At 55.6% G+C, this 27692-nt stretch overlaps 1 protein-coding gene across 1 annotated transcript; it reads right to left on the bottom strand.

Moving 5' to 3' along the window:
* Positions 1-1646: 1646 nt before the first annotated feature.
* On the bottom strand, positions 1647-3801 carry uqcc3 (ubiquinol-cytochrome c reductase complex assembly factor 3). The gene is made up of 2 exons (XM_085980998.1): positions 3640-3801; positions 1647-2058 (listed from the first exon to the last, which is right to left on the bottom strand). Exons 1-2 carry the CDS (start codon positions 3751-3753, stop codon positions 1912-1914), a joined length of 261 nt encoding a protein of 86 aa, XP_085837124.1. The 5' UTR covers positions 3754-3801; the 3' UTR covers positions 1647-1911.
* Between the last annotated feature and the right edge of the window lie 23891 nt (positions 3802-27692).

Here is a 27692-nt window from a genome sequence, read left to right as displayed (position 1 = left end):
ACACAACCCCAGGAGTCTGTTGATAAAGTGAGGCGCTGCTCACTCATCCAACCGCCCCCCCACTCACCCCGAGTGTGAGAACTACAGGGAGTTGGTGGGACGCTTGTTGTGAGCTTGGGGGTGGTGGGGGGTCGCTATCCTCTGGCTGCAGATTCCGATGTTTGTGGGGGTTTACCTTCTCCCTCGCATTCCATGGGGTTTCTATCTCATGACATCCTGATCAAACCTCAAAGAATCTGTGTTATTGTCGTGCCAACAATACTTTACTGAGAATTGATTAGCACCCCTGGTTTAAAGAGCTCCTCAAGCTCACGTATTAGGCAAGAGACTGCAGCACCCCGAAACCGTGTGTAGCTGGAGGAGACTGAGCTCGCCAGTTGTATGTGACATAAATCGCCGCCTGCACTGGATAGTGAATGCATGGCATTTCATTCTGTATAATCTTTAAGTATAAAAAAATCACACTTGTCATTTTGGCCTGTGTGAATCCGGTTCAGTGTTTCACCCAATACATTGCGGACGGTGGGAATCCCATACAGTCTGCATCCAGTGTCAGACCCAGGCTGCTTCAGCTCTGTAATCACAAAGGGTTAACATTCGATTCCATGTCCCTGAATGTCGCTTTAAAGAGGGGGGGGGGGGGGGGAGAACATGTGGGGCTGGTCACCCATGGACTCTGCTTACCGTGGGGATGGGGGTCCAGGTGGTCCGCAGACAGCACAGGCTCCTCCTCCACCTGCATTTTTAAAGCTTAGATATAACATTCATCTCAGAGAATCAGAAAGGGCCGTTCCCACAGGCTGCCTGTCAGAGCTGTAACTCCATTGGTTCTGGAACCCGACAGTTGCTACGTATCATATTAGTGCAGCTTTGTGACATCACTGGGTAACCAGTGACTGCGGGACGGGGTGGGTGGCACAGGGCGGACGGGGTGGGTGGCACAGGGCGGAACGTGTGGGTGGCACAGGGCGGACGGGGTGGGTGGCACAGGGCGGAACGTGTGGGTGGCACAGGGCGGACGGGGTGGGTGGCACAGGGCGGACGGGGTGGGTGGCACAGGGCGGACGGGGTGGGTGGCACAGGGCGGACGGGGTGGGTGGCACAGGGCGGAACGTGTGGGTGGCACAGGGCGGACGGGGTGGGTGGCACAGGGCGGAAGGGGAGGGCGGACGGGGTGGGTGGCACAGGGCGGACCGGTGGGTGGCACTGGACGGAGTGGGTGGCACTGGACGGACAGGGTGGGTGGCACTGGACGGATGGGGTGGGTGGCACAGGGCGGGTGGCACTGGACGGACGGGGTGGGTGGCACTGGACGGACTGGGTGGGTGGCACTGGGCGGGGTGGGTGGCACTGGGCGGAACGGGTGGGTGGCACTGGGCGGGGTGGGTGGCACTGGGTGGACCGGGTGCGTGGCACTGGGCGGACCGGGTGGGTGGCACTGGGTGGGCGGGACAGTGCGGTGTGGGAGGACAGGACGGGTGAGACAGTGTCATGCGGGCGGGATGGGATGTGATGGGGCGGGAGGAAGGGACAGGGCTGGGCGCGACGGGGCGGAAGGGATGGGTGGGGCAGGCCGACAGGGGACAGTAAAGTTGCAAGAACCTGTCGCCTCCACCGGGTGAAAGGCAGAGCACCAGACAGGTAGAAGCTGTTCACCATCAAAACTTTAATCAAATACACAGAAAGATCCAATATTTACATTTCAGGTGATGGTTCCGCTGTTCTGCATTAGATGACAGGCTTTGACCGCCGAGAATGTCCTGGAATTGTTGCTAGTACAGGGGTTAGCCTTGGGCTGGTGAAGCCAAGGATTCTGCTGCATTCCAAGCTCCACGTCTCCTCCATCTGCCGTCCTCCGACCATCTTCGGCATCTCGCGTCCTTCAGCTCTGTCGCCGCGAAAGCTTTCAATTCAGGGATCTGACCGGAACGGTTTGTTCCAGTCCATTTTCCGAGCCACGTTCTTCTCAGTCTCTGCCGACGCCTTGATGACCTCCATTACCAGCGCGTTCCTTTGCCTGCTGGCCTCCAGCTGGGCTCGGTTTGATTCAGGCAGGTGCTGCACAAAAAGCAACAGGAAGCCTCGGCCGTGACCACACACAATTTACAGCAAAGGACACATGACCGAAACCCCACACAGCACCGACACTTCGGTCAGGTCACCCCTCAACCTTCTACACTCAGGGAATACAAGCCCAGTCTGTACAACCTGTCCTCATAATGTAACCCTCTAAGCCCCGGGTATTGTTCTGGTGAATCTGCGCTGCCCCCCCTCCAAGACCAATATATCTTTCCTGAGGTGCGGGGCCCAGAACTGAACACAGTGACTCCAGGTGGGGTCGAACCAGAGCTTTATATAAACTGTAACATCACTTCCACCGTTTGTATTGCAGCCCCCTGAGATAAAGGCCAACATTCTGTGAGCCATTTTGATTGTTTTTTGTAACTGTGCACGAGCTTTAAATGATTTGTGTTTGGACACCTAAATAAACAACATCCACTGACAACAATCACAGACAATAGACAACATCCACTGACAACAATCACAGACAACAATCACAGACAATCACAGACAATAGACAACATCCACTGACAACAATCACAATCACAGACAATAGACAACATCCACTGACAACAATCACAGACAATAGACAACATCCACTGACAACAATCACAGACAACAATCACAGACAACAGACAACATCCACTGACAACAATCACACACAATAGACAACATCCACTGACAACAATCACAGACAATAGACAACATCCACTGACAACAATCACAGGCAACAATCACAGACAATAGACAACATCCACTGACAACAATCACAGAAAATAGACAACATCCACTGACAACAATCACAGAAAATAGACAACATCCACTGACAACAATCACAGACAATAGACAACATCCACTGACAACAATCACAGACAACAATCACAGACAACAGACAACATCCACTGACAACAATCACACACAATAGACAACATCCACTGACAACAATCACAGACAATAGACAACATCCACTGACAACAATCACAGGCAACAATCACAGACAATAGACAACATCCACTGACAACAATCACAGACAATAGACAACATCCACTGACAACAATCACAGAAAATAGACAACATCCACTGACAACAATCACAGACATCCACTGACAACAGACAACATGCACTGACAACAGACAACATCCACAGACAATAGACAACATGCACTGACAATAGACAACATCCACTGACAATAGAAAACATCCACTGACAATAGACAACATCCACTGACAATAGACAACATCCACTGACACTCCCCCATCCACTGACACTCCCCATGCATGAGCTGGAGCTCAGGCCTGAACCCCCCCCAGTGGCTGCTGATCACCAGCCCTGCCGGGAGGGGGCGCTGCCCGGGGTTCCGCAAAGCACTCTGGGAATTGTAGTCCCACCACATTCTGGCTGGAGTGGGGTCACCGCGGGGTCAGGGGGCAATGACCTTTCATCCCCAGAGTGCACCGCACCCCCACACCCGGAGTCCGGCGACAGGTGAGAGTCCGGACAACAGACACCGACCACTGGACAACACCCGGACAACAGACCCCGGCCCCCGGACAACAGACATTGGACCCCGGCCCTCACCTTGCCGATGTCCCTCCTGCGCTGCTCGCTCGGCCCCGCCAGCACCCAGCACAGCCAGCCCGCGGCCCCCGCCAGCAGCGCCCAGCCGCCCGTCTCCACAGCGCGCCGCCTCATCCCGCCTCAGCCTGGCCTAGGCCCGAGGGCGGGCCTCCGACACCCGCCCGCTAAACCCCGCCCCCTCGCTAAACCCCACCCCTTCTCAAACCCCGCCCCCCTCGCTAAACCCCGCCCCTTCTCAAACCCCGCCCCCTCGCTAAACCCCACCCCTTCTCAAACCCCGCCCCCCTCGACAAACCCCACCCCTTCTCAAACCCCGCCCCCTCGCTAAACCCCACCCCTTCTCAAACCCCGCCCCTCGCTAAACCCCGCCCCCGCTAAACCCCACCCCTTCTCAAACCCCGCCCCCTCGCTAAACCCCACCCCTTCTCAAACCCCGCCCCCTCGCTAAACCCCACCCCTTCTCAAACCCCGCCCCCTCGACAAACCCTGCCCCCCTCGAGCCCCGCCCCTCTCCCCAGACCCCGCCCCTCTTCAAGCCCCGCCCCTCTCCCCAGACCCCGCCCCTCTTCAAGCCCCGCCCCTCTCCCCAGACTCCGCCCCTCTCCCATTCAGCCCCTTGAGCCTGTTCCGTCATTCAGTGAGATCATTGCACGATCTGCGACCTAACGCCATAGACCCGCCTTTGGTCCACATCCCTTAATACCTTTGGTTAACAGAAAGATATATCCCTTTAGATATATTTCTTAAGGCTAAAGGGATCAAGGGATATGGGGAGAAGGCAGGGACAGGGTACTGAGTTTGGATGATCAGCCATGATCGCATTGAATGGCGGAGCAGGCTCGAGGGGCCGAATGGCCGACTCCTGCTCCTATCTTCTATGTTTCTATGTAAAGCTATCAATCTCCAATTTAAAATTAACAATTGACCCAGCATCAATTGCTGTTTGCGGAAGAGAGTTCCAAACTTCTCCCACTCTGTGTGTGTAGAAGTGTTTCCTAATTTCACTCCTGAAAGGTCTGGCTCTAATTTTTAAACTCTGCCCCCAGTCCTAGACTCTCCAACCAGCGGAAATAGTTTCTCTCTATCTACCCTATCTGTTCCTCTTAATATCTTGAAAACTTCGATCAGATCACCCCTTAACCTTCTAAATTCTAAGGAATACAACCCTAGTTTGTGTAATCTCTCCTCGTAACTTAACCCTTGGAGTCCGGGTATCATTCTGCTAAACCCACGCTGCACTCCCTCCAAGGCCAGTATATCCTTCCTACGGTGTGGTGCCCAGAACAACAGTGACTACACTTTACATAAGAAATAGGAGCAGGAGTCGGCCATTCGGCCCCTCGAGCCTGCTCCGCTCAGTAAGATCATGGCTGATCTTCTACCTCAACTCCACTTTCTTGCATATCCCCATATCCCTTGATTCCCTTAATATTCAAAAATTTATCGATCTCAGTGACTGAGCCTCCACAGCCCTCTGGGGTAGAGAATTCCAAAGATTCTCAAACCTCTGAGTGAAGAAATTTTTCCTCATCTTGGTCCTAAATGGCCGACCCCTTATTCTGAGACTGTGACCCCTGGTTCTAGACTCCCCGGCCAGGGGAAACAACTTCTTCTTAGGCAGTCCCTTGGAACCGAGGATGACTTGCTTCCACATTAAAAATGAGTTCTCAGGTGACTGATGAGTCCAATGCGGGACCGACAGTCTCTGTCACAGGTGGGGCAGACAGTGGGTGGGGTGCTTGGGTTGACGTGCGCTCCTTGCGCTTGGCTTCCGCTTTCTCCCGGCGAAGAGACTTGAAGTGTTCGGCGCCTTCCCGGATGCTTCTCCTCCACTTTGTGCGGTCTTGGGCCAGGGATTCCCTGCATCTACCCTGTAAGAATTTTGTATGTTTCAATGAGATCACCTCTCATTCTTCTAAACTCTAGAGAATATCGGCCTAGTCTACTCAATCTCTCCTCATAGGACAATCCCCCCATCCCAGGAATCAATCTAGTGAACCTTCGTTGCACCGCCTCCAAGGCAAGTATATCTTTCCTTAGATAAGGAGACCAAAACTGTGCACAGTACTCCAGGTGTGGTCTCACCAAGGCCCTGTACAATTGTAGCAAGACTTCCTTACTCTTACACTCCAACCCCCTGCAATAAAGGCCAACATGCCATTTGCCTTCCTTATTGTTTGCTGTACCTGCAGGCTAGATTTCTGTGTTTCTTGCACGATGACACCCAAATCTCTCTCAACATCAATATTTAAAAGTTTCTCACCATTTAAAAAATATTCTGTTTTTCTATTCTTCTGGTCTGGTGAACCTTCGTTGCACTCCCTCTATGGCAAGTCTATCCTTCCTTGGGTAAAGACCAAAACTGTCCACAATACTCCAGGTGTGGTCTCACCAGGGCCCTATATAATTGCAGTAAGACGCCTTTACTCTTATACTCATATCCTCTTGTAATAAAAGCCAACAAACCATTTGCTTTCCTAATTGCTTGCCGTACCTGCATATTAACTTTCAGTGATTCGTGTACAAGGACACCCAGGTCCCTCTGAACACCAACATTTCCCAATCTCTCACCATTTAAAAAATACTCTGCTTTTCTATTTTTCCTACCAAAGTGGATAACTTCACATTTCTCCACATTATATTCCATTTGCCATGTTCTTGCCCACTCACTTAGCCTGTCTATATCTCCTTGAAGCCTCCTTGCATCCTCCTCACAACTTACATTCCCACCCAGCTTTGTATCATCAGTAAACTTGGATATATTACATTTGGTCCCCTCATCCAAATCATTGATGTAGATTGTGAATAGCTGAGGCCCAAGCACTGATCCTTGCGGTACCCCACTAGTTCCAGCCTGCCAACCCGAAAATGACCCATTTATTCCTACTCTCTGTTTTCTGTCCATTAACCAATTCTCAATCCATGCTAGTAATTACCCCCAATCCCATGAGCTCTAACTTTGTTTAATAACCTCTTGTGTGGCACCTTATTGAATACCTTCTGAAAATCCAAATACACCACATCCACTGGTTCCCCCTTATTTATTCTGCTAGTTACAACCTCAAAAAACTCGAACAGATTTGTCAAACACGATTTCTCTTTCATAAATCGGTGTCGACTCTGCCCAATCCTATTATTTTCTAAGTGCCCTGTTACCACGTCCTTAATAATAGATTCTAGCATTTTCCCTACTACTGATGTCAGGCTAACTGGTCTGTAGTTCCCCGTTTTCTCTCTCCCTCCTTTCTTAAACAGTGGGGTTACATTTGCCACCTTCCAATCCACAGGAACCGTTCCAGAATCTATGGAATTTTGGAAGATGACAACCAATGCATCCACTATCTCTATAGTCACCTCTTTCAAAGCCCGAGGATGTAGGCCATCAGATCCAGGGGATTTATCGGCTTTCAGTCCCATTAATTTCTCCAGTACTTTTTTTTACTAATACTAATAACTTTCAGTTCCTCATTCTCGCTAGACCTTTGGTTCTCCACTATTTCCGGGAAGTTTTTTGCATCTTTCGTGAAGACAGACACAAAGGGGGAGAAATTCGGTTGTTAGCGCCACCGATTAACGCCTAAAGAGGCTGAGAAGTGGGGCGCTAGCCAATTTCCAGGCGGGCGCAAGGCGCCTAGCGCCTCACCCCATATTGAGCATGCATTTAGCGCCGGCGCTAAATTTTTGCGCCCGCTCATGGGCGCAGGCTGATTATGACGTCATTTGAGTGTACAACGCCTTTTGGGCGCCCCGGACCGGAAACTCAGTGGCGCCCCCCCCTCTGTAGCGACTGGCGCTAATAGTGACAGCTTACCTGGAACCTTACCAAGTCACTCTCGGGCTGGAGGAGCGTTATTTAAAGGGGACTGGTGTGGTTTAAAAGCGGCAGCCATTTTTGGAGCACAACTTCCTCGAGAGCTACAAAGAGTTGCTGAGCTGCACACTGAGAGCCATTTGACCACTGAGCTAGCGCAGGCAGACGATCTTCAGCCTTCTGACCATCACCTTGCTGTTGGTGAGCCTTGACAACGGGGAACCTTCCTGTGGGCACTTATTATGGGGGCTGCATTGGAGGGGAACGTCCTGCTGCTGAATCATCTGGAAAGGGCACTGAGACGCTGGGAGAGGGGGGCGGGCATGGCCAGACGGAGGAGGGCCAACAGACGTCGCCACAGCAGACCTTACGCTGGCAGGGTTTTCCGACAGCAGTTTTCCTACATGAACATGCCGGAGGAGCAGTGTGTCAGAAGGCTGCGATTTAGAAAGGAGGTGGTGACTGAGCTGTGCCAGCTGCTTCAGCCAGATCTGCAGCCTCAGATAAGGTGCAGGACATCTCTGTCGGTGGCTGAGAAGATGCCTGCTGGCCTGAACTTCTACGCGAGCGGCTCTTCTCAGGCTGCGCGTCAGAGGCTGATCAGAAGTAGCTTCTAGGCCCCTCTCACGGAATGCTTGCTGCCATTCCAAGAACAGGAATGGAACCGGTCTGATACCCCCAAGCCTGTGAAGGGCAAGATGCATGTAAATAGCAGGCATGGCCATTGTAAATGAAGAAAGTGTTTCATTACACAAAATGTGGTTCCTTCAAACATGAGAAAGCTATGGCAACAGAAAGCAAAACTAATACACTGACACATAACTAGCTCTCACACCCGGGAGACTGTCCAAAACATAAATCACATTCCGACCATCTTCCTTGGCCTTGATTCCACTGTGCCAACCAAAGCATCCAATGCCCCATCAGTGAGGCATCCGCCCTCTGCCTCACCCTTTCCATGTCTTGCTAGGCTGGTGCGCCACAGGTAGGCTCCCACCACTTTGAAGGCCTGCAAGGCAGTGAGTGTGTCTGGTGATGCCAATTGACCTGCCCCTTTAAGAGCTGGCCGGCGCCAGTGTGTCTCAGGGAAAGTGATTATTGAAAGCACCCTCGCTGCGCCCCACCGCCGCGAAATTGGGTTGCGCCCCCAGGTTAGCGCCTTAGGAGTAGCGTGCAGTGCCTGATTTAGCGCCGCAATCACCTTTAGGGGCGCTGCAACCAAATATCGTGCTAGGTGGCGCTAAATTGCGCCTGGCTTAAACTTTGTGCATCGCCAGGACCAGCGCCCCAAACGCGGCTATACCGAATTTCTAGGCCAAAGTATTTGTTTCATTTCTCTGCCATTTCCTTATTTCCCATTATAATTTCTCCTGTCTCAGCCTGTAAGGGACCCACATTTACTAATTTGTGTAATCTCTCCTCGTAACTTAACCCTTGAAGTCCAGGTATCATTCTGGTAAACCTACGCTGCACTCCCTCCAAGGCCGATATATACTTCCTAAGGTGTAGTGCCCAGAACAACAGTGACTACACCCCTCTCCTCCCAAAGGCTCCTCTTGCCGGGTTACGTTGCTCTTCACATGGGACTGAGCTATTCGACCGCATATCGCATCACGGCCAAACCCAATCCAGTCATTGTGCGATTTCAGTGGTTAGTGGGCGTTGGGGGGGTGGGGGAGGGAGATTGTACTGTGATTCAGAGATGGATCGCTGACTCAGTTTCCTCTACCCCTCCGACAGTGCGGCGCTCCCTCAGTACTGCCCCTCCGACAGTGCGGTGCTCCCTCAGTACTGCCCCTCCGACAGTGCGGCGCTCCCTCAGTACTGCCCCTCCGACAGTGCGGCACTCCCTCAGTACTGCCCCTCCGACAGTGCGGCACTCCCTCAGTACCGCCCCCCCGACAGTGCGGTGCTCCCTCAGTACTGCCCCTCCGACAGTGCGGCGCTCCCTCAGTACTGCCCCTCTGACAGTACGGTGCTCCCTCAGTACTGCCCCTCTGACAGTGCGGTGCTCCCTCAGTACTGCCCCTCCGACAGTGCGGTGCTCCCTCAGTACTGCCCCTCCGACAGTGCGGCGCTCCCTCAGTACTGCCCCTCCGACAGTACGGTGCTCCCTCAGTACTGCCCCTCCGACAGTGCGGCGCTCCCTCAGTACTGCCCCTCTGACAGTACGGTGCTCCCTCAGTACTGCCCCTCTGACAGTGCGGTGCTCCCTCAGTACTGCCCCTCTGACAGTGCGGCGCTCCCTCAGTACTGCCCCTCCGACAGTACGGCGCTCCCTCAGTACTGCCCCTCCGACAGTGTGGCACTCCCTCAGTACTGCCCCTCCGACAGTACGGTGCTCCCTCAGTACTGCCCCTCCAACAGTGCGGCGCTCCCTCAGTACTGCCCCTCTGACAGTACGGTGCTCCCTCAGTACTGCCCCTCCGAAAGTGCGGTGCTCCCTCAGTACTGCCCCTCCGACAGTGCGGCGCTCCCTCAGTACTGCCCCTCTGACAGTACGGTGCTCCCTCAGTACTGCCCCTCCGACAGTACGGTGCTCCCTCAGTATTGCCCCTCCGACAGTACGGCGCTCCCTCAGTACTGCCCCTCCGACAGTGCGGTGCTCCCTCAGTACTGCCCCTCCGACAGTGCGGTGCTCCCTCAGTACTGCCCCTCCGACAGTGCGGCGCTCCCTCAGTACTGCCCCCCTGACAGTGCGGTGCTCCCTCAGTACTGCCCCTCCGACAGTGCGGCGCTGCCTCAGTACTGCCCCTCCGACAGTGCGGCGCTCCCTCAGTACTGCCCCCCCGACAGTGCGGCGCTCCCTCAGTACTGCCCCTCCGACAGTGCGGTGCTCCCTCAGTACTGCCCCTCCGACAGTGCGGCGCTCCCTCAGTACTGCCCCTCCGACAGTGCGGTGCTCCCTCAGTACTGCCCCTCCGACAGTGCGGTGCTCCCTCAGTACTGCACTGGAAGTGTCAGCAAGAATGATGTTTTCAAGTCTCTGGAAGGACGTCCTTCGTACTCGGGGCTACCCACTGACCCACAGCTGACACTAGTATTGCACCATTCTTTCTTACCTGCACTATAGATTTGAAGCAGTGACTAGTTCAGTTTATTGGAGGTGCACTGTGCTTATCACAGAGTGACGGAGATAATAAGGTCACAATAAAAACTGCCCACGCCTCATGACTGGCATTTTACAGGTCTGGCCGCTACGGCAACCAAGCTCGTAGCGCAGAGATCCGCACGGGGTCCCTGCTCCTGCCTGCTGTCCAGTGGTGTCCTATCACTGTTCAAGCTCACAGTGAATAGCCCCACCCGCGCTTAATAGCTGGGTTGACACGCGAGATGCCACAGATGGTGGGGGACCCTACAGCAACACACCAGCAGAGTGTCTGCGTTTTGCACGGGAGGACAGTCAGTGAGGGTAAGACATTATTAAACAGAGCAGCTCCCCTAACCCTTCCGGGGGTGGGATTTCTGGCAGGTGGAGGTGTGCTTATCACAGAGTGACAGAGATTAATACAGGTCACAATAAAAACCGCTCACGCCTCATGACTGGCATTTTACAGGTCTGGCAGCCACGGCAACCAAGCTCGTAGCGCAGAGAGGAAAGGATCTAAGGAACCATAGCGTAAGGTAGGCCTCTGTCCACTTCAGTCCCTCTGACCCAGATTAATAAAGGCAGCCACAGGAATGATTCTCGGGGGTCACGGCCATTATCGGGAGTCACGGCCATTATCGGGGGTCACGGCCATTACCGGGTGTCACGGCCATTACCGGGGGGGTCACGGCCATTATCGGGGGGTCACGGCCATTATCGGGGGGGTCACGGCCATTATCGGGAATCACGGCCATTATCGGGGGTCACGGCCATTACCGGGGGGTCACGGCCATTATCAGGGTCACGGCCATTATCGGGAGTCATGGCCATTATCAGGGGTCACGGACATTATCGGGGATCACGGCCATTATCGGGGTCACGGCCATTATCGGGAGTCATGGCCATCACCGGGGGGTCACAGCCATTATCGGGGGGTCACGGCCATTATCAGGGTCACGGCCATTATCGGGAGTCATGGCCATTATCAGGGTCACGGCCATTACCGGGAAGTCACAGCCATTATCGGAGATCACGGCCATTATCGGGGATCACGGCCATTATCGGGTGGTCACGGCCATTATCGGGGGGTCACGGCCATTATCGGGAGTCACAGCCATTATCGGGAGTCACGCCCATTACCAGGGGTCACGCCCATTATCGGGGGTCACACCCATTATCGGGGGTCACGCCCATTATTGGGAGGTCACGGCCATTATCAGGGTCACGGCCATTATCGGGAGTCACGGCCATTATCGGGGGGTCACGGCCATTATCGGGGGGTCACGGCCATTATCGGGGATCACGGCCATTATCGGGTGGGGTCACAGCCATTATCAGGGTCACGGCCATTATCAGGGTCACGGCCATTATCGGGGGGTCACGGCCATTATCGGGGTCACGGCCATTATCGGGGGTCATGGCCATTATCGGGGGGTCACGGCCATTATCAGGGTCACGCCCATTATCGGGGTCACGCCTGTTATCGGGGTCACACCCATTATCGGGGGTCACTGTCATTATCGGGGTCACGCCCATAATCGGGGTGTCGCGGTCATTATCGGGGTCACGCCCATCATCGGGGGTCACACCCATTATTGGGGTCACCCATTATCGGGGGGTCACGCCCGTTATTGGGGGGTCACGGCCATTATCGGGGGGTCACGGTCATTATCAGGGTCACGTCCATTATCGGGGGTCACACACTTTATGGGGGGTCACGCCCGTTAGCGGGGGTCACACCCATTAATGGGGTCACGGCCATTATCGGGGGTCACGGTCATTATCGGGGTCACGGTCATTATGGGGGGTCACGCCCATTATCGGGGTCACGCCCATTATCAGGAGTCACGCCCATTATCGGGGGTCACACCCATTATCGGGGGGTCTTGGTCATTATCGGGGGGTCTTCGTCATTATCGGGGCTCACGCCCATTATCGGGGGGTTGCGGTCATTATCAGTGGTCACGCTCATTATCGGGGGTCACGGTCATTATCGGGGGTCACGCCCATTATCAGGGGTCACACCCATTATCGGGGCTCACGGCCATTATCAGGGTCACGGCCATTATTGGGAGTCACGGCCATTATCGGGGGGGTCACGGCTATTATCGGGAGTCACGGCCATTATCGGGGGGTCACGGCCATTATCGGGGGGTCACGGCCATTATCGGGGATCACGGCCATTATCGGGGGGTCACAGCCATTATCAGGGTCACGGCCATTATCAGGGTCACGGCCATTATCGGGGGGTCACGGCCATTATCGGGGTCACGGCCATTATCGGGGGGTTGCGGTCATTATCAGTGGTCACGCCCATTATCGGGAGGTCGCAGTCATTATCGGGGTCACGGTCATTATCGGGGTCACGCCCATTATCGGGGGTCACACGCATTATCAGGGGTCACGCCCATTATCGGGAGGTCGCGGTCATTATCGGGGTCACAACCATTATGGGGGTCACACCCATTATGGGGGTCACACCCATTATCGGGGTCACGCCCGTTATCGGGGTCACAGCCATTATCGGGGGTCGCGGTCATTATCAAGGTCACGCCCATTATCGGGGGTCACGCCCATTATTGGGGTCACGCCCATTATCGGGGGGTCACGCCCATTATCGGGGTCACGCCCATTATCGGCAGTCTCGGTCATTATCAGGGTCACGCCCATTATCGGGGGTCACACCCATTATTGGGGGGTCACGCCCGTTATCGGGGGTCACACCCATTATCGTAGTCATGCCCGTTATCGGGGTCACGGCCATTATCGGCGGTCACGGTCATTATCGGGGTCATGCCCATTATCGGGAGGTCGCGGTCATTATCGGGGTCACGGTCATTATCGGGGGTCACACCCGTTATCGGGGTCACGCCCATTATCGGGGGTCACACCCATTATCGGGGGGTCTTGGTCATTATCGGGGGTCACGCCCATTATCGGGAGGTCGCGCCCATTATCGGGGTCACGCCCATTATCGGGGGTCACACCCATTATCGGGTGTCACGCCCATTATCGGGGTCGCGCCCATTATTGGGGGGTCACGCCCATTATCGGGGGCTCACGCCCGTTATCGGGGTCACGGCCATTATCGGGGGTCTCGGTCATTATCAGGGTCACGCCCATTATTGGGGGGTCACGCCCGTTATCGGGGGTCACACCCATTATAGGGGTCACGCCCGTTATCGGGGTCATGGCCATTATCGGGGGTCACGGTCATTATCGGGGTCACGCCCATTATCGGGAGGTCACGGTCATTATCGGGGTCACGGTCATTATCGGGATCACGCCCATTATCGGGGATCACACCCATTATCGGGAGGTTGCGGTCATTATCGGGGTCACGGTCATTATCGGGGTCATGCCCATTATCGGGGGTCACACCCATTATCGGGAGGTTGCGGTCATTATCGGGGTCACGGTCATTATCGGGGTCATGCCCATTATCGGGGTCACGCCCATTATCGAGAGGTCGCAGTCATTATCGGGGTCACGCCCATTATCGGGAGGTTGCGGTCATTATCGGGGTCACGGTCATTATAGGGGTCACGCCCATTATCGGGGTCACGCCCATTATCGAGAGGTTGCAGTCATTATCGGGGTCACGCCCATTATCGGGAGGTTGCAGTCATTATCGGGGTCACGGTCATTATCGGGGTCACGCCCATTATCGGGGGTCACATTCATTATCAGGGGTCACGCCCATTATCGGGAGGTCGCGGTCATTATCGGGGTCACAACCATTATGGGGGTCACACCCATTATGGGGGTCACACCCATTATCGGGGTCACGCCCGTTATCGGGGTCACAGCCATTATCGGGGGTCGCGGTCATTATCAAGGTCACGCCCATTATCGGGGGTCACGCCCATTATTGGGGTCACGCCCATTATCGGGGGGTCACGCCCATTATCGGGGGTCACACCCATTATCGGGGGGTCACGCCCATTATCGGGGTCACGGCCATTATCGGCAGTCTCGGTCATTATCAGGGTCACGCCCATTATCGGGGGTCACACCCATTATTGGGGGGTCACGCCCGTTATCGGGGGTTACACCCATTATCGTAGTCATGCCCGTTATCGGGGTCACGGCCATTATCGGCGGTCACGGTCATTATCGGGGTCATGCCCATTATCGGGAGGTCGCGGTCATTATCGGGGTCACGGTCATTATCGGGGGTCACACCCGTTATCGGGGTCACGCCCATTATCGGGGGTCACACCCATTATCGGGGGGTCTTGGTCATTATCGGGGGTCACGCCCATTATCGGGAGGTCGCGCCCATTATCGGGGTCACGCCCATTATCGGGAGGTCGCGCCCGTTATCGGGGTCACGCCCATTATCGGGAGGTCGCGCCCGTTATCGGGGTCACGCCCATTATCGGGGGTCACACCCATTATCGGGGGGTCTTGGTCATTATCGGGAGGTCGCGCCCATTATCGGGGGTCACGCCCATTATCGGGAGGTCGCGCCCGTTATCGGGGTCACGCCCATTATCGGGGGTCACACCCATTATCGGGGGGTCTTGGTCATTATCGGGAGGTCGCGCCCATTATCGGGGTCACGCACATTATCGGGGGGGTCTTGGTCATTATCGGGGGTCACGCCCATTATCGGGAGGTCGCGCCCATTATCGGGGTCACGCCCATTATCGGGGGTCACACCCATTATCGGGTGTCACGCCCATTATCGGGGTCGCGCCCATTATTGGGGGGTCACGCCCATTATCGGGGGCTCACGCCCGTTATCGGGGTCACGGCCATTATCGGGGGTCTCGGTCATTATCAGGGTCACGCCCATTATTGGGGGGTCACGCCCGTTATCGGGGGTCACACCCATTATAGGGGTCACGCCCGTTATCGGGGTCATGGCCATTATCGGGGGTCACGGTCATTATCGGGGTCACGCCCATTATCGGGAGGTCACGGTCATTATCGGGGTCACGGTCATTATCGATGGTCACGCCCGTTATCGGGGGTCTTGGTCATTATCGGGGGTCACGCCCATTATCGGGGGTCACGCCCATTATCGGGAGCCGCGCCCAGTATCGGGGTCACGCCCATTATCAGGGGTCACGCCCATTATCGGGAGGTCGTGCCCATTATCAGGGTCACGCCCATTATCAGGGGTCACGCCCATTATCGGGAGTCACACCCATTATCGGGGGGTCTTGGTCATTATCGGGGGTCACGCCCATCATCGGGGGGTTGCGGTCATTATCAGTGGTCACGCCCATTATCGGGAGGTCGCGGTCATTATCGGGGTCACGGTCATTATCGGGGTCACGCCCATTATCGGGGTCATGCCCATTATCGAGAGGTCACAGTCATTATCGGGGTCACGCCCATTATCGGGAGGTCGCGGTCATTATCGGGGTCACACCCATTGTGGGGGCCACACCCATTATCAGGGTCATGCCCGTTATCGGGGTCACGGCCATTATCGGGGGTCATGCCCATTATCGGGGGGTTGCGGTCATTATCAGTGGTCATGCCCATTATCGGGAGGTCGCGGTCATTATCGGGGTCACGGTCATTATCGGGGGTCACACCCGTTATCGGGGTCACGCCCATTATCGGGGGTCACACCCATTATCGGGGGTGTCTTGGTCATTATCGGGGGTCACGCCCATTATCGGGGTCACGCCCATTATCGGGGGTCACACCCATTATCGGGTGTCACGCCCATTATCGGGGGTCACGCCCATTATCGGGGGTCACGCCCATTATCGGGTGTCACGCCCATTATCGGGGTCGCGCCCATTATTGGGGGGTCACGCCCATTATCGGGGGCTCACGCCCGTTATCGGGGTCACGGCCATTATCGGGGGTCTCGGTCATTATCAGGGTCACGCCCATTATTGGGGGGTCAAGCCCGTTATCGGGGGTCACACCCATTATCGGGGTCACGCCCATTATCGGGGGTCACACGCATTATCAGGGGTCACGCCCATTATCGGGAGGTCGCGGTCATTATCGGGGTCACAACCATTATGGGGGTCACACCCATTATGGGGGTCACACCCATTATCGGGGTCACGCCCGTTATCGGGGTCACAGCCATTATCGGGGGTCGCGGTCATTATCAAGGTCACGCCCATTATCGGGGGTCACGCCCATTATTGGGGTCACGCCCATTATCGGGGGGTCACGCCCATTATCGGGGTCACGCCCATTATCGGCAGTCTCGGTCATTATCAGGGTCACGCCCATTATCGGGGGTCACACCCATTATTGGGGGGTCACGCCCGTTATCGGGGGTCACACCCATTATCGTAGTCATGCCCGTTATCGGGGTCACGGCCATTATCGGCGGTCACGGTCATTATCGGGGTCATGCCCATTATCGGGAGGTCGCGGTCATTATCGGGGTCACGGTCATTATCGGGGGTCACACCCGTTATCGGGGTCACGCCCATTATCGGGGGTCACACCCATTATCGGGGGGTCTTGGTCATTATCGGGGGTCACGCCCATTATCGGGAGGTCGCGCCCATTATCGGGGTCACGCCCATTATCGGGGGTCACACCCATTATCGGGTGTCACGCCCATTATCGGGGTCGCGCCCATTATTGGGGGGTCACGCCCATTATCGGGGGCTCACGCCCGTTATCGGGGTCACGGCCATTATCGGGGGTCTCGGTCATTATCAGGGTCACGCCCATTATTGGGGGGTCACGCCCGTTATCGGGGGTCACACCCATTATAGGGGTCACGCCCGTTATCGGGGTCATGGCCATTATCGGGGGTCACGGTCATTATCGGGGTCACGCCCATTATCGGGAGGTCACGGTCATTATCGGGGTCACGGTCATTATCGGGATCACGCCCATTATCGGGGATCACACCCATTATCGGGAGGTTGCGGTCATTATCGGGGTCACGGTCATTATCGGGGTCATGCCCATTATCGGGGGTCACACCCATTATCGGGAGGTTGCGGTCATTATCGGGGTCACGGTCATTATCGGGGTCATGCCCATTATCGGGGTCACGCCCATTATCGAGAGGTCGCAGTCATTATCGGGGTCACGCCCATTATCGGGAGGTTGCGGTCATTATCGGGGTCACGGTCATTATAGGGGTCACGCCCATTATCGGGGTCACGCCCATTATCGAGAGGTTGCAGTCATTATCGGGGTCACGCCCATTATCGGGAGGTTGCAGTCATTATCGGGGTCACGGTCATTATCGGGGTCACGCCCATTATCGGGGGTCACATTCATTATCAGGGGTCACGCCCATTATCGGGAGGTCGCGGTCATTATCGGGGTCACAACCATTATGGGGGTCACACCCATTATGGGGGTCACACCCATTATCGGGGTCACGCCCGTTATCGGGGTCACAGCCATTATCGGGGGTCGCGGTCATTATCAAGGTCACGCCCATTATCGGGGGTCACGCCCATTATTGGGGTCACGCCCATTATCGGGGGGTCACGCCCATTATCGGGGGTCACACCCATTATCGGGGGGTCACGCCCATTATCGGGGTCACGGCCATTATCGGCAGTCTCGGTCATTATCAGGGTCACGCCCATTATCGGGGGTCACACCCATTATTGGGGGGTCACGCCCGTTATCGGGGGTTACACCCATTATCGTAGTCATGCCCGTTATCGGGGTCACGGCCATTATCGGCGGTCACGGTCATTATCGGGGTCATGCCCATTATCGGGAGGTCGCGGTCATTATCGGGGTCACGGTCATTATCGGGGGTCACACCCGTTATCGGGGTCACGCCCATTATCGGGGGTCACACCCATTATCGGGGGGTCTTGGTCATTATCGGGGGTCACGCCCATTATCGGGAGGTCGCGCCCATTATCGGGGTCACGCCCATTATCGGGAGGTCGCGCCCGTTATCGGGGTCGCGCCCGTTATCGGGGTCACGCCCATTATCGGGAGGTCGCGCCCGTTATCGGGGTCACGCCCATTATCGGGGGTCACACCCATTATCGGGGGGTCTTGGTCATTATCGGGAGGTCGCGCCCATTATCGGGGGTCACGCCCATTATCGGGAGGTCGCGCCCGTTATCGGGGTCACGCCCATTATCGGGGGTCACACCCATTATCGGGGGGTCTTGGTCATTATCGGGAGGTCGCGCCCATTATCGGGGTCACGCACATTATCGGGGGGGTCTTGGTCATTATCGGGGGTCACGCCCATTATCGGGAGGTCGCGCCCATTATCGGGGTCACGCCCATTATCGGGGGTCACACCCATTATCGGGTGTCACGCCCATTATCGGGGTCGCGCCCATTATTGGGGGGTCACGCCCATTATCGGGGGCTCACGCCCGTTATCGGGGTCACGGCCATTATCGGGGGTCTCGGTCATTATCAGGGTCACGCCCATTATTGGGGGGTCACGCCCGTTATCGGGGGTCACACCCATTATAGGGGTCACGCCCGTTATCGGGGTCATGGCCATTATCGGGGGTCACGGTCATTATCGGGGTCACGCCCATTATCGGGAGGTCACGGTCATTATCGGGGTCACGGTCATTATCGATGGTCACGCCCGTTATCGGGGGTCTTGGTCATTATCGGGGGTCACGCCCATTATCGGGGGTCACGCCCATTATCGGGAGCCGCGCCCAGTATCGGGGTCACGCCCATTATCAGGGGTCACGCCCATTATCGGGAGGTCGTGCCCATTATCAGGGTCACGCCCATTATCAGGGGTCACGCCCATTATCGGGAGTCACACCCATTATCGGGGGGTCTTGGTCATTATCGGGGGTCACGCCCATCATCGGGGGGTTGCGGTCATTATCAGTGGTCACGCCCATTATCGGGAGGTCGCGGTCATTATCGGGGTCACGGTCATTATCGGGGTCATGCCCATTATCGAGAGGTCACAGTCATTATCGGGGTCACGCCCATTATCGGGAGGTCGCGGTCATTATCGGGGTCACACCCATTGTGGGGGCCACACCCATTATCAGGGTCATGCCCGTTATCGGGGTCACGGCCATTATCGGGGGTCATGCCCATTATCGGGGGGTTGCGGTCATTATCAGTGGTCATGCCCATTATCGGGAGGTCGCGGTCATTATCGGGGTCACGGTCATTATCGGGGGTCACACCCGTTATCGGGGTCACGCCCATTATCGGGGGTCACACCCATTATCGGGGGTGTCTTGGTCATTATCGGGGGTCACGCCCATTATCGGGGTCACGCCCATTATCGGGGGTCACACCCATTATCGGGTGTCACGCCCATTATCGGGGGTCACGCCCATTATCGGGGGTCACGCCCATTATCGGGTGTCACGCCCATTATCGGGGTCGCGCCCATTATTGGGGGGTCACGCCCATTATCGGGGGCTCACGCCCGTTATCGGGGTCACGGCCATTATCGGGGGTCTCGGTCATTATCAGGGTCACGCCCATTATTGGGGGGTCAAGCCCGTTATCGGGGGTCACACCCATTATCGGGGTCACGCCCGTTATCGGGGTCATGCCCGTTATCGGTGTTATGGCCATTATCGGGGGTCACGGTCATTATCGGGGTCACGCCCATTATCGGGAGGTCACGGTCATTATCGGGGTCACGGTCATTATCGGGGTCACGGTCATTATCGATGGTCACGCCCGTTATCGGGGTCACGCCCATTATCGGGGGTCACACCCATTATCGGGGGGTCTTGGTCATTATCGGGGGTCACGCCCATTATCGGGAGGCCGCGCCCATTATCGGGGTCACGCCCATTATCAGGGGTCACGCCCATTATCAGGGGTCACACCCATTATCGGGGGGTCTTGGTCATTATCAGGGGTCACACCCATTATCGGGAGGTCGTGCCCATTATCAGGGTCACGCCCATTATCAGGGGTCACGCCCATTATCGGGAGTCACACCCATTATCGGGGGGTCTTGGTCATTATCGGGGGTCACGCCCATTATCGGGGGGTTGCGGTCATTATCAGTGGTCACGCCCATTATCGGGAGGTCGCGGTCATTATCGGGGTCACGGTCATTATTGGGGTCACGCCCATTGTCGGGGTCACGCCCATTATCGAGAGGTCACAGTCATTATCGGGGTCACGCCCATTATCGGGAGGTCGCGGTCATTATCGGGGTCACACCCATTGTGGGGGTCACACCCATTATCAGGGTCATGCCCGTTATCGGGGTCACGGCCATTATCGGGGGTCATGCCCATTATCGGGGGGTTGCGGTCATTATCAGTGGCCATGCCCATTATCGGGAGGTCACGCCCATTACCGGGTGGTCACGGCCATTATCGGGGGGTCACGGCCATTATCAGGGTCACGGCCATTATCGGGGGTCACACCCATTATTGGGGGGTCACGCCCGTTATCGGGGGTCACGCCCGTTATCGGGGTCACGGCCATTATCAGTGGTCACACCCATTATCGGGGGGTCTTGGTCATTATCGGGGGTCACGCCCATTATCGGGAGGTCGAGCCCATTATCGGGGTCACGCCCATTATCGGGCACGCCCATTATCGGGTCACGCCCATTATCGGGAGTCACACCCATTATCGGGGGGTCTTGGTCATTATCGGGGGTCACGCCCATTATCGGGGGGTTGCGGTTGTGATAAAAATGATAACATCCGGGAAGTTATGTCATCACTTCCTGTGAACTATGAACTATGAACTGTGTACATACCTCACTTCCTGTCATATGTCACTTCCTGTTGGACTGGTATAAATACTGGTCTGTTCAGTATTGTAAGAGGCTTCTACCAGAGGCATGGTAAAGACCTCTCTTGTATATAGTGTGTTTATAAGTTACTTAAAGCTTACTTTAAAGTTACTTGATGGTAAGTCTCCTTTTTCTTACATCAATTTAAGTAACTTAGTATTTACACTGACAAATACTAGACCTTCAGACAAACTCGGAAGTTAAGGATCCAGGGAACCACCCATCATGGAGAAAATCCTTAGACCTATTCGTCTGGACTTGGACCCGAATACACCAGCAGCTGGCAGGGTATGGAAGCATTGGTATCGTACTTTTGAGAATTTTCTGGATGAATGTAAAGCGGATGCTCCTGCTAAATTGAAGATACTTGTCAATTATGTGACCCCAAAAGTGTTCGAATATGTTGATGACTGGGATAATTACGAAGAGGTGATTCGGGCACTTAAGAAACTGTATGCGAAGACCCCAAATGAGGTCTATGCTAGACATCTACTGGCCACAGCCCGACAAGGGCCAGGGGAATCAATTGACGAATTCCTGCAAGAACTTCGCAGGCTCAGCGTAGATTGTAACTTTCAGGCAGCCTCAGCTGAGCTGTACCGCCAAGAAATGATTCGTGATGCTTTCATCTGCGGGATTGCCTCTCCATTTATACGCCAGCGTCTACTAGAAAGTAAAACACTTGAGCTACATTATCCTCCGGTTGAGAAAGAAGCCACAGCCATCATAGAGGCAGTACGGAAGTGGAACCATTTTCTAGCTCGCCAGCACTTTACATTGATCACGGACCAACGATCAGTCGCCTTCATGCTCGATAATCGAAAACGAACCAAAATTAAGAATAATAAAATACAACTTTGGAGGATGGAACTGGCCTCTTTTGGTTATACCATTCTCTATCGGCCTGGCAAGGAGAATGTGGCCCCGGACACCCTCACACGGGCATTCTGCTCCACTATGTCATCCTCCACTCTCATGGATGTCCACAATGGTTTGTGTCATCCTGGCGTTACGCGCATGCTACATTTCGTACGATCACGGAATCTCCCTTTTTCCACTGGAGATGTAAAGAAAATATGCTCAGAATGCCGGCTTTGTGCGGAATTAAAACCTCAGTTCTTCCGCCCCTCAGATGGTATACTCATACATGCAACCCAACCGATGCAACGACTTAGCATCGATTTTAAGGGCCCAGTGCCCTCTTCAACTCGGAACACATATTTGCTCACCATGATCGACGAATATTCACGTTTTCCGTTTGCCTTCCCCTGCTCCAATATGCTGGCGTCCACAGTAATCTGCTGCCTTGAGCAGGTATTTTCTCTCTGTGGCATGCCGGCTTATATTCACTCAGATCGGGGTCCATCCTTTATGTCAAGGGAACTCAAGGACTACCTCTCAGAACGGGGAATTGCTACAAGCAAAACAACACCATACCATCCCATCGGAAATGGGCAGGTAGAGAGGTATAACGGTATCATCTGGAATTCCGTACGTCTCGCTTTAAGATCTCGGGGCCTACCAGACCAGCAATGGGAAACAGTGCTTCCGGATGCATTGCACTCTATACGGTCCCTGCTTTCTACAGCCACAAATACTACACCTCATGAGCGGTTCTTTGGATTCCAGCGTCGCTCATCTCATGGGACATCACTCCCGTCATGGCTAACTACTCCTGGACCTGTATTACTCCGAAGATACGTTCGGACGTCTAAAAATGACCCTCTTGTAGACGAGGTCGAACTAACCGATGCCAACCCCACCTATGCAAACATACGATATTCCGACGGCCGAGAATCTACCGTATCATTACGGGATCTGGCTCCCTGCCCACCAGGACCTAGTGGGACATCGGGTGATGGCATTTCACCAGGAAACTCTTGGGACCTATCGGGTACCCCTCTCCAGGATCCTGATCGGACACCAACTAGCTTGGTGCCGGTAGAACCCCGTGCTCAAGGTTGCGACCCTCCCAGTACCGTGCATGAAAGTACTGATCCACCACAGACCAGCTCTGCACCTCCCTCTGAACAGAGGCAGTCCGACTTTGAACCTATTGGGGCTCGTACTCGAAGCCATGATCTCCCCGACCCTTCACAGGGCAATCCAGGCCACACAGACTCTGACCAATGGCCAATCGCATGTAAGCGGACCAGCGACCCTCTACGACGGGAAACCAAACAGGTGCGACTCTTCCTTGTTCGGCGGCTGCGGACCAAAAGGTAGACCACAGCCTCCTAATCCTGCAGGAGGGAAGAATGTGATAAAAATGATAACATCCGGGAAGTTATGTCATCACTTCCTGTGAACTATGAACTATGAACTGTGTACATACCTCACTTCCTGTCATATGTCACTTCCTGTTGGACTGGTATAAATACTGGTCTGTTCAGTATTGTAAGAGGCTTCTACCAGAGGCATGGTAAAGACCTCTCTTGTATATAGTGTGTTTATAAGTTACTTAAAGCTTACTTTAAAGTTACTTGATGGTAAGTCTCCTTTTTCTTACATCAGCGGTCATTATCAGTGGTCACGCCCATTATCGGGGTCACGCCCATTATCGAGAGGTCACAGCCATTATCGGGGTCACGCCCATTATCGGGAGGTCGCGGTCATTATCGGGGTCACGCCCATTATCGGGGGTCACACCCATTATCAGGGTCATGCCCGTTATCGGGGTCACGGCCATTATCGGGGGTCATGCCCATTATCGGGGGGTTGCGGTCATTATCAGTGGTCATGCCCATTATCGGGAGGTCGCGGTCATTATCGGGGTCACGGTCATTATCGGGGGTCAAGCCCATTATCGGGGGTCACACCCATTATCGGGGTCACGCCCATTACCGGGTGGTCACGGCCATTATCGGGAGGTCACGCCCATTACCGGGTGGTCACGGCCATTATAGGGGTGTCACGGCCATTATCAGGGTCACGGCCATTATCGGGGGTCACACCCATTATTGGGGGGTCACGCCCGTTATCGGGGGTCACACCCATTATCGGGGTCACGCCCGTTATCGAGGTCACGGCCATTATCGGGGGTCAAGGTCATTATCGGGTCACGCCCATTATCGGGAGGTCGCGGTCATTATCGGGGTCACAGTCATTATCGGGAGTCACGCCCATTATCGGGGGTCACGCCCATTATCAGGAGGTCACGCCCATTATCGGGGTCACGCCCGTTATCGGGGTCACGGCCATTATCGGGGGTCACGGTCATTATCGGTGTCACGGTCATTATCGGTGTCACGGTCATTATCGGGGGTCACGCCCATTATCGGGGGTCACGCCCATTATCAGGAGGTCACGCCCATTATCGGGGTTCACGGTCATTATCGGGGTCGCGGTCATTATCGGGGGTCACGCCCATTATCGGGAGGTCACGCCCATTATCGGGGTCATGCTCATTATCAGGGGTCACGCCCATTATCGGTGGTCACACCCATTATCGGGGGGTCTTGGTCATTATCTGGGGTCACGCCCATTATCGGGGGGTTGTGGTCATTATCAGTGGTCACGCCCATTATCGGGGGTCACGCCCATTATCGGGGGTCACGCCCATTATCGGGAGGTCGCGCCCATTATCGGGGTCACGCCCATTATCGGGGTGTCTTGGTCATTATCGGGGGTCACGCCCATTATCGGGAGGTCGCGCCCATTATCGGGGTCACGCTCATTATCAGGGTTCACGCCCATTATCGGGGGGTTGCGGTCATTATCAGTGGTCACGCCCATTATCGGGAGGTCGCGGTCATTATCGGGGGTCACGCCCATTATCGGGGGGTCTTGGTCATTATCTGGGGTCACGCCCATTATCGGGGGGTTGCGGTCATTATCAGTGGTCACGCCCATTATCGGGAGGTCGCGGTCATTATCGGGGTCACGGTCATTATCGGGGGTCACACCCGTTATCGGGGTCACGCCCATTATCGGGGGTCACACCCATTATCGGGGGGTCTTGGTCATTATCGGGGGTCACGCCCATTATCGGGAGGTCGCGCCCATTATCGGGGTCACGCCCATTATCGGGGGTCACACCCATTATCGGGTGTCACGCCCATTATCGGGGTCGCGCCCATTATTGGGGGGTCACGCCCATTATCGGGGGCTCACGCCCGTTATCGGGGTCACGGCCATTATCGGGGGTCTCGGTCATTATCAGGGTCACGCCCATTATTGGGGGGTCACGCCCGTTATCGGGGGTCACACCCATTATAGGGGTCACGCCCGTTATCGGGGTCATGGCCATTATCGGGGGTCACGGTCATTATCGGGGTCACGCCCATTATCGGGAGGTCACGGTCATTATCGGGGTCACGGTCATTATCGGGATCACGCCCATTATCGGGGATCACACCCATTATCGGGAGGTTGCGGTCATTATCGGGGTCACGGTCATTATCGGGGTCATGCCCATTATCGGGGGTCACACCCATTATCGGGAGGTTGCGGTCATTATCGGGGTCACGGTCATTATCGGGGTCATGCCCATTATCGGGGTCACGCCCATTATCGAGAGGTCGCAGTCATTATCGGGGTCACGCCCATTATCGGGAGGTTGCGGTCATTATCGGGGTCACGGTCATTATAGGGGTCACGCCCATTATCGGGGTCACGCCCATTATCGAGAGGTTGCAGTCATTATCGGGGTCACGCCCATTATCGGGAGGTTGCAGTCATTATCGGGGTCACGGTCATTATCGGGGTCACGCCCATTATCGGGGGTCACATTCATTATCAGGGGTCACGCCCATTATCGGGAGGTCGCGGTCATTATCGGGGTCACAACCATTATGGGGGTCACACCCATTATGGGGGTCACACCCATTATCGGGGTCACGCCCGTTATCGGGGTCACAGCCATTATCGGGGGTCGCGGTCATTATCAAGGTCACGCCCATTATCGGGGGTCACGCCCATTATTGGGGTCACGCCCATTATCGGGGGGTCACGCCCATTATCGGGGGTCACACCCATTATCGGGGGGTCACGCCCATTATCGGGGTCACGGCCATTATCGGCAGTCTCGGTCATTATCAGGGTCACGCCCATTATCGGGGGTCACACCCATTATTGGGGGGTCACGCCCGTTATCGGGGGTTACACCCATTATCGTAGTCATGCCCGTTATCGGGGTCACGGCCATTATCGGCGGTCACGGTCATTATCGGGGTCATGCCCATTATCGGGAGGTCGCGGTCATTATCGGGGTCACGGTCATTATCGGGGGTCACACCCGTTATCGGGGTCACGCCCATTATCGGGGGTCACACCCATTATCGGGGGGTCTTGGTCATTATCGGGGGTCACGCCCATTATCGGGAGGTCGCGCCCATTATCGGGGTCACGCCCATTATCGGGAGGTCGCGCCCGTTATCGGGGTCGCGCCCGTTATCGGGGTCACGCCCATTATCGGGAGGTCGCGCCCGTTATCGGGGTCACGCCCATTATCGGGGGTCACACCCATTATCGGGGGGTCTTGGTCATTATCGGGAGGTCGCGCCCATTATCGGGGGTCACGCCCATTATCGGGAGGTCGCGCCCGTTATCGGGGTCACGCCCATTATCGGGGGTCACACCCATTATCGGGGGGTCTTGGTCATTATCGGGAGGTCGCGCCCATTATCGGGGTCACGCACATTATCGGGGGGGTCTTGGTCATTATCGGGGGTCACGCCCATTATCGGGAGGTCGCGCCCATTATCGGGGTCACGCCCATTATCGGGGGTCACACCCATTATCGGGTGTCACGCCCATTATCGGGGTCGCGCCCATTATTGGGGGGTCACGCCCATTATCGGGGGCTCACGCCCGTTATCGGGGTCACGGCCATTATCGGGGGTCTCGGTCATTATCAGGGTCACGCCCATTATTGGGGGGTCACGCCCGTTATCGGGGGTCACACCCATTATAGGGGTCACGCCCGTTATCGGGGTCATGGCCATTATCGGGGGTCACGGTCATTATCGGGGTCACGCCCATTATCGGGAGGTCACGGTCATTATCGGGGTCACGGTCATTATCGATGGTCACGCCCGTTATCGGGGGTCTTGGTCATTATCGGGGGTCACGCCCATTATCGGGGGTCACGCCCATTATCGGGAGCCGCGCCCAGTATCGGGGTCACGCCCATTATCAGGGGTCACGCCCATTATCGGGAGGTCGTGCCCATTATCAGGGTCACGCCCATTATCAGGGGTCACGCCCATTATCGGGAGTCACACCCATTATCGGGGGGTCTTGGTCATTATCGGGGGTCACGCCCATCATCGGGGGGTTGCGGTCATTATCAGTGGTCACGCCCATTATCGGGAGGTCGCGGTCATTATCGGGGTCACGGTCATTATCGGGGTCATGCCCATTATCGAGAGGTCACAGTCATTATCGGGGTCACGCCCATTATCGGGAGGTCGCGGTCATTATCGGGGTCACACCCATTGTGGGGGCCACACCCATTATCAGGGTCATGC

Source organism: Somniosus microcephalus, unplaced genomic scaffold (assembly GCF_052327205.1).
Source record: "Somniosus microcephalus isolate GS21.2 unplaced genomic scaffold, FLI_Smic_1.0 scaffold901, whole genome shotgun sequence".
In the NCBI taxonomy this organism is placed as follows: Eukaryota; Metazoa; Chordata; class Chondrichthyes; order Squaliformes; family Somniosidae; genus Somniosus; species Somniosus microcephalus.
Note: the sequence above shows the minus strand (reverse complement) of the source record. Positions and strands in the feature narration are given on the sequence as shown.

Bases quoted from the DNA above. Each gene is read 5' to 3' on its own strand.
- uqcc3 (XM_085980998.1), bottom strand. From the start codon at position 3,753: ATGAGGCGGCGCGCTGTGGAGACGGGCGGCTGGGCGCTGCTGGCGGGG. The intron at 2,059-3,639 runs GTGAGGGCCGGG...CTTTTTGTGCAG, and splicing joins GCAGGAGGGACATCGGCAAG to CACCTGCCTGAATCAAACCG.